Genomic DNA, 12,500 nt, shown 5'->3' on the forward strand with positions numbered 1-12,500 from the left:
TGAACTACCGGTACTTGTCTCTACCTCCAAGTTCCGTGCTGAGCCTGAATTGAATTGCATCATTATTGCTGATGAATGCATTAAGTCTGTTTCAAGTATATCTTGGAGTAGTTTTTGACAGTTATCTTTCACAAGAGGAACACATTTCTAAAATATGTAAATCGGCCCAGTTTTGTTAGCTCCAAACTGGACGCATATTTCACCGGTTCTCTACAGTCTACATGATTGGTTACCGATAAATCAGAGAATTATATTTCATATTATATTTCTTGTGTATAAAGGAGTAAAGGGTCAATCGCTTTCTTATATCCCAGAACTGCTTAATTACAGGACTTATTTTGGATCACTTAGCAGAATTATCTTGAGGTTGGTAAGACCAACACAAAATTGTATGGTGACCGGGCTTTCTCCATAGCAGGCTCAAAGCACTGGAATGAACTTCCCGTGAAGAGTCCTCGGCAAACGCAAGTGCCTTTAAGAGGGCTCTGAAGTCTTCTTTATTTAAACAAGCCTACGAATTAGATAAGCTATATCTCTCTTTGGATCTTTTGTATATTTTGGATTTTTTTATAATTATTAGTACATTAAAGGTCTTCTATTCAGAGTTTTATTTGTATATTAGTAGTATGGTCGGAATGGCTGCGTATTTGAACTTTGGTAAAGCGTAGCATAAACATTGTATATTTCTTAAATCTTATTATTTTGATATATCACAACAACAACAACTTTATTGAGCTAAATATGAAAGTGGATGGCTTACCCCGCAAGTAGCTAGAAAAAGGCTAAGCGAGACGGGGCAAGCCAAATACAAGAACACACCTATTAAAAGACAATAAGGTTACACAACAACACTTAGTTTAACAAATTAACCATACTTATTACGAAAGGATGGATTATTGACTACCTATTAACTAATAATTAAAGGCCAGCAAGTTTTCTCGCAACTATATTACGCTAACTAATTAGAAACACAGTCTAATTGAAAATTGGCTATTTACAAAATCTGTAAGGTAATGAAGGTAACATAAGGTTACCTACCAACCTACCTACCTACCTACCTACCTATATATATATATATATCAGTTGAACTCTTGTAGACGCTATTAAAATTATTGTATATACATGCATGTATTTTAATCTTGTTATATTTATATTAGGCATTGTTAAGCCCTTATTATTATTATTATTATTATTATTATTATTATTATTATTATTATTATTATTATTATTATTATTATTGTTATTATAAATTTTCAATTTACGACATTCATTATTCATAAGAGAATTTTTTTCTGGAATATGGCCAGCCTAACTCGACCCCAGCCTTTCCTACCTTTCGTAGACGGGTCATTGAGAAGACAAAGTTGGTCTTATTGTGAAGCATCTCTCATAAGACAATATGCTGGACCGAGACCCTCATAGTGTCACCCATGACTGTACTTTTCTCCATTAGCTGCAATTAAAAACTCAGCAACAGTTGTGCAGGGCTCCATATACACAGATCACCAGTACCACTTTCATATGGAAACACAGGTCAGAAACCTATTGTTTGTGGTGTTTTTGTACACTATAGATAAAAAAAATTAAAGATTGAGGGCAGTTTGCAAGGGAAAGAAACAGGACTAAATCCAAATTCACACCTCTTTCTCTTCACCCTCGACAAAAAAAAAAGTTATTAAAATCAATGTTCCTCATTCAAGACTTAAGATTTCCCCAGCGCCTTTGGAATTGGTGAAGTTCCTCAATTCAGTAAATTCAATTGTTAGTTGTTCGCAAATGAAAGCTTTATTACCGATTGGAAATGTGTGCAACAGCTACTGGTAAAAAAAAAGGGGGGGGGGGGGGGTTTAAAGAGTGAAGAGCAGAAAAGTTTATTGATAAAATTGTTAAATGAGCTCGGTTAGGAGTTTACTCTAACCCACAGAAGGTTTAACTGGGATTTTATCATCGGGTGCCTTGGCGGGAAGCATTTTCCCCTTCTGCCGCCTCAGTAAACAAATGCATTCTCTTACTTATAAATGCCAGTTGAACAGGTCTTTCGCTGGATAAAAGGACAATTGAATTTTAACATGATTCCTGTGCATATACATTAGTATTATTTTCCATTTAGTTCTGAGCTCTGGCTGTTCTTATGCCGACATACATCTTAAGGCAGCGAGTCATAGCAAATGGTCAAGGGTTCACTGGGGTCGTTCTCCTGGTACTTAGAAAAACGTTTCTAAAAATCCTGGCCGTTAGTAATAACAGAGTTTTCTGTAGCAGTGCAATTCCAATCTTAACCCCCAGTTTTTCAATCCATGTTGTTGACACAAAGGTGCTAGCTGCAAACTGAGGTGACACCGTCAATGTTCAAGCATTCTTCTTTGTGTTCTAGTAGTTACAAGTGACATGGTCTTCCACAAGTGATTAATATCATCATTATTATTGTTAGAATTACCTCATCATTTAAACCCAACCCCCTGCCAACCCAGGATTAGTTTGTTTTTGTTTAATTGAGGCTTTTAGAACTTTATGCTATGCCAGCATTTTGCATGACAGGTTACAATGTGTGTTCCTGAAGATGATGGCATTACTGTCCACTGTCCAACTCAGTGCATTGATGATACACAGGCAGCTGTTGCTCAAGTTCTTAACTTTCCTGTTCAAAGGTTAGTCACTGATTTGCATTAACCAAGGATTTTTTTATATTTTACTGCACATGGTAAGTGTTGAAATAATTGACGTCGAGTTTTTTATAAAGACGCTTTAGTTTTGAAGAGTGCCAGGTATTGTTGCCCTCTAACAAGTAGCGAGAGCTGTCACCTCATTCACGTCAATAGCTACTTAATTACTGGGTTGCCATATATGGCAATCCAGGCAGAACATGAAAATTTCTCAGTTTTATTTTTTTCCGTATCGGAAAATGGAAAAGTTGCGCAATAGGTCTTTCCGTCACTCCCGTGTTAAGTATCGCCTTTGTTCCTAGAGACTTCTCCGCGTATCTTTAGAAGATTTCAGGAGATAGAAGAAAGGCGTAGATTTTATCTGGTAGACATAGTAAAATATTTAATTAACCTGCAATATGGCATCGAAATCATTGTAGCGCGAAGGGCGTTTTAGTGAATCTTTAAACAAAATATACCCTTATGGAGCTCAAAAATTGAACGTCAGTTGGATAAACAAGACCGGCGGTGAAAAGTTAAACATCTGGAATCTTAAAAAGCGACGAGTAATGGACTTCGACAACAATTGCATCTTTCACCCGTCGAGCCGTATCAAAGTGAGTTGTATTTCTAATATTTTACTAACTGTAGTGTCATGTACAACACTGAAACCAAATGAAAAATTCTCTGGTAACTTTTTTTCTGGTTGGATATGGGTTTAACAAACTCAGAGAAGGAATGGAACAGCTTGAGTGGATCTGTGATCTCTGTTGTCTGGCTATTAATTTGTACTCAACTCTGCACAGTCTTTAGGTGAAGACAATTGGAAATTAGATTAATTGTTGTTACTCAAGAATTATTTGACTGAAAGTTTGCTGTCCATTTTTTGCATCATTTTTCAAGGAAAAGGTCCTTCAGTAAATGCTTTGATCCTGAAAACTGGTGGGGAATTTATTTAGTTGCGTATAGTTTTTGACAAAGATTGTCACAGCTTGTTTGCACGCACGCAATACAATGATTCTTTAAGAGTTTTTTTCTTCCTCCTAAAAGCAATTATGTTGTTTATTTCAATAAAACTTTTGGCTGTAAAGGGTTTTTGATAGATTTTTCCGTCTTTTTTTTTTCGGTCTTGTGGATTGATCGTGTTCGAAATGACTCAGGCTTAACTAATTTGCATAGGTGGGTGGATATTTGATTGCTAGTTGTTTTCAATGAGATGACAAGAGCTTTTAGCCACTCTGTATTTCAAGTGTTCTTTCGATTGGACTGAGAGATTTAGCCCATGAAATGTGAAAAAAAAAAAAGAGTTCCTGTCCAGAATTTACATTTTTCTCAGGAGAAGAGAAACTACAGTTGTTGAATGGAAGCTGCCCTCGATAGTTAAAGTTTCGTAAATTTAGGGTTTTTACTTCGGTTAACACTGCTGTTAGTTTTGTTTTTCACACGCCCAATAATGTATAGCTTTCGTGACATAAATTTCTAATTTTGTAGTGCTTAGGCCCGTTTTCAACGTCGCATTTCACATGTTCCGAATCTAATGCATATGAGAAAAATCTATTGTTTTCGCTCATTTGCGTGGGATTCGGCACATGTGAAATGTCACGTTTAAAACAGGCCTTAGGTCTATCGTTTCCTGCATGTTGTACTCAAATAATTCGTTGTTTTCCTTTAAAAGTAACTTTATTATGTCTAGCCTTCACCGAACAACCCACTCCTTTTTATCATCTGGAAGACAAAAGATCATCTATAACGAATCAAAATTTAAGGAATCATTGACAACTCGGAGCTTACGTAAGTCCAGAATTTTCCAGTTTTGTGTAGAATAATATTTTTATTTCATCGTTTGGTTAAAGTGCCTTTTATTTGATTTCCCTTTATCACGTTATTAGCCTTAGATCACAGTGTAGAATGTTATTTTGGTAGTGTTTTGTTCATAATATTGTATGTTCAAGCTAGTTCGAACCACATAAGAAGACGTGAGAATACACAAGAACACTCAACCACACAGCATAAGGAATTCACGTTCGTAAACTTCTAGTTCCTGTTTTGAATCGAAGAGTTCAAGTTTTTTCTTGCTACAGCAAGTTCCAGGAAGTTCCAAAATAAACTGCTTGTACTAGAAATATAACTCTACCTCTTTGCCTACAAACACATCCATATGCTATACAGTGCCTTTCCACACTTAGGCCAGACAAAATTAATCTCAAATTACTCGGAAGAAAAAAGCGAAGAAAACAGTCGAGAATCAAGAAATCACACAGTCCTTCGATAAGAGATTACTGTTTTGACCCGAAAGCCTCTTTTCACCCCTTCTGAAACCATAGGCGGCCCAAGCTCACTTTACGCGCGAGACGTGACTGTCAAAGCGTCAGGTCAGCGGCAACACTGTTCTAGACAGTTTTTTGTTTTGTTTTTTGAGTTAGTTTCGCGACAAAAGAGAAAAGAAGTGAAAAGTTATCAATGAATGAACGAAATAAAGTAAGTTAACTCACCTTGTTTATTTTGTTTTGTCTATTCGAGGTATTTAAAACTGTTTTAGGACGTTGGTGTTTGAGAGGCTGTCCTAATCTTCCTAAGACGAAGTCAAGGCTGGGCACAGCGATTCACGGAGAATTGTACTCGAAAGCCTTTTTCTCGCTGAAAAGCGAGTTCCCTGCGCAGTTTTTCCTTCCAACGAAAAGAGCATAGTCAACCTCGTTCCCAGGGTCTCTGGATCGAGAGGGAAAGAGACCCACTGAGGTACAGTCTTCGTTATATTTTGACCTACAACTAGGCGAAAGCGTAATCGTTTGACAAGGCATTTTTTTCAATAAATAATTAAAGGTCAACACACCTGATGCTATATTCCCACAAAAGCGGTCAAGCTAAAAGAAGGGCTTTTGTGGCCAATAAAACCTTCAATGTTGAGCGGCGATTGAAGTTCCCAAAATAGAATATTTCGTTTGTAGCTAAAGTTGCTTCTACAGAACATACACTATCATAAAAAATACACCACACACTACGTTTGCTTAAAAAATGTCTCTTATTTTACCGACGCCAAATATATACTTCACAATTTGTGTTATAAATTAAACGCTAAAGCCTGGTGTGAAGTTTCACAAAATATAACAGCGACAATTTAGACTAAGTTGTTGAATTACATATAAATAAGTCAAAACTGCCTACTCACTGTACGAGCTTGCGACTGAGGAATCTCTTTGTTTAACATTCGAAAGAAAAAAGAAAATCAAAGAACAAAATAAAATACCTGCACATTCAGATTGAGGTCGATAGGTGACATAAACATATGACACTGACTGATCGAAAGCCGAACATGTTTGCTTCCCATGGATAAACACTTGATGGGCGATCAGTATCCATTATATGATAAAAGGTGTTTATAAAAAACGTTGAAACTGATTTAGATGAAAAATTATTAAAAACTGAATTTTCGACTGCAACTGCGGTCCTCATCAGAGTGACTAAAATATGCTGTTCAAGAGTAATATGCTAAAACTAAAGGGCTTCAATAATGTCTTATAGACAGAGGGGAATGGCTTCCGCTCGTTCACCGCATTTTTGTCTATTGTGGAGTGCCATGATTCCAAAAAGATTCTTTTGTGCCATTTATTGACATTCTTTTCTAGAATTTCCACATAGCCAGCATATTTTAGTCACTCTGATGAAGACCGCAGTTGCAGTCGAAATTCAGTTTTTAATAATTTTTTTATCTAGATCAGTTTTAACGTTTTTTACAAACACCTTTTATCATGGATAAACATTTCGCTTGTTTTCTTTCACGAAAAAACTTTTTTTTTTCTTTAAAGGTGTCGCAGACTATTAGTATCCTTCGTTATCATTCAATTGGACTGCTCACTTTTTAGTTTGAATACGGACCTTCTGACGGGCATACAAAAATTCGAAGGACGTGAGTATATTTTCGGTTGCGTCCGATCGATTTGACAACAACTTTTTGCCTTTCACGTGGAATTCCATGTGTAGTACATTCAATACCTTGCCGTGAAACGTTTTGCCAATGGTTGTCTGGCCACAAAATCAAATGCGTTGTGATTCCTTTCCCGAAAGGTTGACAAGACCTATACTGCCACCCCTCCCCAAACACACATTTAAAAGTTCTTCCAGATTTTTTACCACTTACCCGTACGGTACACAGTCGGATCTGGTCCTTGGAAAAAATAACCCTTTCCCCACAGTCCATATATCTTTTCACGGACAGGATCGACTGTGTAATGGAGGGGCGAGTGGCACTTTCATGCGGGCAAGATCCCTAATTTCATTCCCGTAGCCTAAAAGACAAGCGAAAAGTGTCTGGACTAGAAATGTGAAGGAAATCTTTCTCATTCGAGCCGAAGGGATGATGCTTTCAGCAAGCTGATCAGACGGAGGCACACAGACTGTGCTCCTTTCGTTGGAAGGAAAAATTGCGCAAGGAACTCGCTGTTTAGCGAGAACGAGGCTTTCGACTAAATTTCTCCGTGAATCGCTGTGTCCAGCCTTAGGTTTGACTTAGGAAGATTACGACAGCCTCTCAAACAACATCTCAAAACAGTTCAAAAAAGCTCGAAAAGACAAAACAAAATAAACAAGGTGGGTTAACTTACTTTATTTAAACGATGAAATGATATATGAAATGAATCATGTATTGAACTGCGGATATAAATCAAGTGAAGCTATGATCCTCGCAGTTATGAACGCGATTTATAGCAGCTGCGTAGAGAAGCCTGAGAAATTCAGGAGTTCATCGAGGTTTGAACCCGTGACCTCGCGATACCGGTGCGCAGTTCAATATATGATTCATTTCATGTATCACTTCATCGTTGATTCATTCCTCACGGGAACATTAGAACCATTAAATGACTAGCTCCCAACGTCAGTGGCTTCATAGCTCAGTTGCTTATAGCGTGGCACCGGTATCGCGAGTCTCTTTGTCTCCCGCTCCAGACACCCTCGGAAGGAGGTTGACTATGCTCTTTTCGTTGGAAGGAAAAACTTCGCAGGGAACTTGCTTTTCAGGGAGAAAAATGCTTTTGAGTACATTTCTCCGTGCATCGCTGAGTCCAGCCTTGACTTCGTCTTGGGAAGATTACTGCAGACTCTCAAATAACAACGTCCCAAAGCAGTTTTAAAAACCTCGAATAGAAAAAAGAAAACGAGTAAGGTGAGTCAACTTACTTCATTTCCTACATTTTTTCATAACTTTTCGCTTCTCTGCTCCTTTGTCGTGAAACGTCCTCAAAAAAAGAATGTCCAGAACAGTGTTGTCGCTGACGGGACTCTTTGACAGTCATGTCTCGCGCGTAACGCGAGCTTTGGCCTCCTATGCTGAAGTTCATACCGCTGAGACGTGGGCTTAACTACAATACCGGTAATAGCTATTTCAAACTTTAGTCTGATTGGCCACTACACCTCAGTGTGTAAATAGGTTGTCCTGAAGTCAAAATAGATACGTTTCGTTTCGAGAAAACGAATTAAAACTCAGTAGTGTTTCGTTCTCGGACTGAGCATATCTGGGGATGATGAGAAATATGCTACATTAGAGCTCGATACCCTGGCCTGCTTCTTCCATTGTAGAAGTTACTACGAGTACCTATTGAATTTCTAGGCTTTTTCCTTTGTTATTTTCGGATTGGCCCAGCCAGCATTACTCCTGGGAAATCCAATTTCCGCGCCTTCAATACCGTCCAACTCAGTGCCCTCTGTTTTTGTTTAACATGTACCACAGGCAACCCAGTTTACGCTCTTGTAGCGTCTAGTTTAGATTTGGTTTGATCTTCTGCTCCACTTTGCTTCTCTGAGATGTTTGTCATCAGGTACTTCCATTCATTTCCAATGCAGCTCTATGGTACTTTGCGTAAACTTTGCATCAGCTTTACTTCGTGTTCCAAGGTGTCGTCTTAAGCTTAAGAACTTCATATATTGCTGTTTGGTTTTGGTTCTGGTTGAGGCCATGGTGAGAGGGTTACTTTGTGACACCTACCCCATTTAACACGAATGTCATTACGTATGTAGCTGATTAGGTAATGACAACCCTTGATACTTAACTCACATTTGTGATCGTATGTGAAGTTCTATCAAACCCTGAATTCGCCAGTTTAGCATTAATTTGCTTCATTATATAGACAGGCCTGTTTTACTAGAGCATACCGAGACCCGAGTGGCGTATATTCCATCCTCGCTAGTGAGGATATTGATGAATTCATTTCCCCCTATTGCATGGTTTGTGCAAACAGTCAGTGAAAAATGACGAGCTATAGATTCGTGAAGTTCTCTGAAATTGACGTAAACTCCTTCTCTAATGAACAAGAAAATGCTAATACGAAGAACAAAAACTTCCTACGACATAAAAGTATTCAAGGAGTTCCTTCCAAGTGAAGAAACACTGAAGAAATTCCAGCTGCCGAGCTGTAAGAATTCGCGCTAAAGTTTGTGCTTGGTGTTTTTTGCTCTATATAATAAAAAGAAAATCACGTGGTTGCTTGAAGATATGAATTTTATTTCATCATGTTAAAAAAAAAGTAATATCCTTTGTCTTAACCTGCTATACATATTCTTCTGTATTTTGTCAGTGTGAATATGAGTGTGAAGCGATGTGGAGGAGCATATGGTGCCAGATTTAGTCGCCCCAGTCTGATTGCTGGAGCATGTGCCTTGGCTACTTTTGTTACAAAAAGGTCAGAAGTAAACAAACTTTATTGTTTTTTTTTTTCCATTTCTACCTTAATGTGCTAAACAATTTTACGTCCTCAGTTTTATGTCCTTTGATACGATCTTGCTTCGCAAAGTAGTAGTAGTCGCTGTAGATTAGTTTTTGTCTTAAGTGACAAATTCGACTGTTGAGGAATAAGATTGTAAAGCATGATTAAGCGGTAGATGTAATTTTATCGTTTGTTCTATACAAGGTCAATGGTATCTACCCCCCAGTTACAGGATCTAAATAGTGCGTCTTCTAAAATAATAGTATCAGGGCTGACGACCTAAAAAGAAAGAAGTAAAAGTGAGTTATTGAGACTGTATTGGCAGTTCTTTTGAATACTTGGAAGACTTCATGTTACTGTATGATCTTAAGGAGATTTGACGGCTTATAATTTACTCCTAAAGACAAAAATCCGAGGGGCTGGGGGCTATACCCCACTTTTTTCCTATTGTGTTGTTTTCTTCTAAACCTCTTCCCCCCTCCCCTCAGACTTCCGTGTTCTCTAACAACCCCTCTCCCCCCCCCCCCCGCCACTTTCAAACGTACTCCGTGGTCCCCGCTGAAGATGATAATTTCCAGCGTGTATCATACTGAAAGTCCAATGACTCTACTGCATCAGCGATCGTAGCCTGCACCGACCAATCACATGACGTTGAAATAATAGGATTTTTGTGTTAAGGAGTAAAGTATAAGCTGTCAAATCTCCTTAAGATAGTATAGTAACGTGAAGTCTTCCATGTATTCTACTGATTTTCCTGAAATAAAAGAACCGCCAAAACAGTCTCAATAACTCATTTTCACTCTCTTTTTACGCTTTGTCCGCAATAGAACTCAGATCATCACCTCTTTCGGCGCTGCTTTGAGTTTTCTGACTTTAGTAAGACTTGATCAAACACCAGGGACCATTTAGAAAAAAATTGTAAAAGCCGGAACGAAGTTGATGTTTACTTGATTAAAAGGGAGGAGAAAAATTTAAATTACGATGTGGAGGCAATCCTTGTAGAAACAAAATGTAAAACCCACGCAGACACTGACTTTGTTTTCTTCTTAAGGCCAGTGCGTATGCGGTTGAATTTGAACACTAACATGGAGATGATTGGAGGAAGAGAACCATACAAAGCAACATATAAGGTATGGAGAGGAGCTAAGGATAGAAAAATCAAATAACATACCCGGTAACTAAGAATAAATGTACATTACACTGTAAAGGACAGGTCGTTCACTCATCCGTAATGATTTTCCGATGAAGTAACCGAAACACTGCATTGGTCACAATCTCCTCGATATAAATGTTATGTAGATTTGGCGTTACGCTGTTATACGTTTGAGAACGTTAGTTAGATGTGCTAAATTCCTCACACATATTGTTTTGTAAGGTTGGTGTCACCAGTGAAGGGAAACTCAATGGAATTGATTTGAGTTTTTATTGCGATTGTGGTTCGAGTCCCAATGAGGTTGATGTGTCTGTTGCCCAAGTTTATGCAGACAATGGTACGTATGCTCGTCATTTCCTATGATAGTTGCCTTGCTATAGTTGTACCTAGTCCCCTGAACACTAAAATGTTCTCAATATGACTAAGAGAGCGACCTGTTTTACACAAAGATTTTAGCTACTTCAGTGAAGTCTTCTTACTATTCATTATTATCTCAGTAGTACAGTAAGGACTGTTTTAAAACGACAATTTGCTTAAGCACCTTGCTAAAAGTTTTAAAGTACTGGTTAGTAACCTTTTTGAGAAGACAAAGGAAGTACACACTGTTCGTAAAGAGAAAGAGATGTAAGTTCTTTGTGAAATGGTCATTGCTATCGCAAAATATAAAGCCTTTAATTTTAATATTTACTGTATAAATCTGTTCAAACGGGAAATGAGCTCTCTGAAAGCCTAAGATATGAGGCCCCGTGGAAAAAAACCAAAAATGCTGTCTTTAGCCCAGAAATGCATTTCTTACTTCAATTGTTGTTGTTGTTGTTTTTTTATTTGACATGTATAGCATTAGTCGAAGTAAAGTTTTAGCTGATTTTGTCTTCTCTTGGTTCTAGCATATTTCTGCCCTAACTGGAAAATTGTTCCATACGCTACAAAAACTAATACGGCATCAAGCACGTGGTGTCGAGCACCAGGTAGTATCTAGAATCTATCAGTTTGTTGGCAAGGTTGGCTTGGTAACAGCAAATCGCTTTCCCTATTAAATTGTTTATTAAAAAGTAACAGTTGTAGAATTATTCTCGATGCATACTACTTATTACTGGAATGAATATCTCCTGCGAATCATGCCTTTTGTAATGTTTGAATGAATAGCCCTTTTCATGGTTAGTTTTTCTCATTTGCATTACATTGTAATCTAGCATGTATGTGAGGCAATTTGGGGCTATTTTGTAGTTTTAACCCGAAATTGCCTCGTATCCACGTTAGATTACATTGTAATGCAAATGAAAAAACTAACCGTGAAAAACGAATCATCCAAAACTATCTGCCGAATAAGCCGGCCCAGTTATGAAGCTCTTATGAAGAAGCCTTACCAAGCCTTGTGTCAGACATGAGTAAAACGGTGTTAACTCGGCAATGCTCAATGAAAATAAATGATTAGGTTGCATCCAAACCAGGTGAAGCGTACCCCTTACGACTGGCTCGATTTATACAGAGACGAATCATCCACCCAGGCAGATCATCCGTCAAGACGAATCATCTGTCTAGCATAAACACGGGACGAACTACGAGACGATCTATCCTTGTGCCTTATAGGTCGACTGGCATCTATGCCAGACGAATATCCGAGAAAGTGCGATGAAAAGGCTTGGGTATCAGTCATTTCCATATGGGTGGCAAATTTCAAAATGGTGGCAGCAACACAGTAAAAGAAAAGCTGTCAAAAAAGGCCAATACTCTACTGAGACTGAAAGATGAAATGGCAAAAAAAGGCGTTTCATGGAGGAATTAAATTTTGAAACATAAGTTTCTCAAACAGCTTCTTTTGTCCGCTGTCTTGACTTTACAGTTTACTGTGAACAACTGCTTCCTTCATGTAACAAGGCCTCGATTTCATGGATAGTTCGTCTGTAGCCCGTATTTATTTACAATCACACGGACGGATGATCCGTTCAGACGAAGTATCCACGAAAGTTCGTCTACAAAGACGAATTATACAGATAGTTCCTCTGGACG

The 12,500-nt window shown here is 38.1% G+C and overlaps 1 protein-coding gene across 1 annotated transcript in view; it reads left to right on the forward strand.

Annotated features, from left to right (window-relative positions):
- LOC137999921 (xanthine dehydrogenase/oxidase-like) overlaps positions 1-12,500 on the forward strand; it is a 140,427-nt gene that overhangs the window by 96,423 nt on the left and 31,504 nt on the right. Inside the window, exons 24-29 of the mRNA XM_068845917.1 lie at positions 1,454-1,533; positions 2,539-2,648; positions 9,209-9,313; positions 10,389-10,467; positions 10,713-10,827; positions 11,378-11,458. Of these exons, the coding sequence (XP_068702018.1) occupies positions 1,454-1,533; positions 2,539-2,648; positions 9,209-9,313; positions 10,389-10,467; positions 10,713-10,827; positions 11,378-11,458 (570 nt within the window). The remainder of the gene's footprint in view (positions 1-1,453; positions 1,534-2,538; positions 2,649-9,208; positions 9,314-10,388; positions 10,468-10,712; positions 10,828-11,377; positions 11,459-12,500) is intronic.

This window comes from Montipora foliosa, chromosome 1, assembly GCF_036669935.1.
Source record: "Montipora foliosa isolate CH-2021 chromosome 1, ASM3666993v2, whole genome shotgun sequence".
Lineage (NCBI taxonomy): Eukaryota > Metazoa > Cnidaria > Anthozoa > Scleractinia > Acroporidae > Montipora > Montipora foliosa.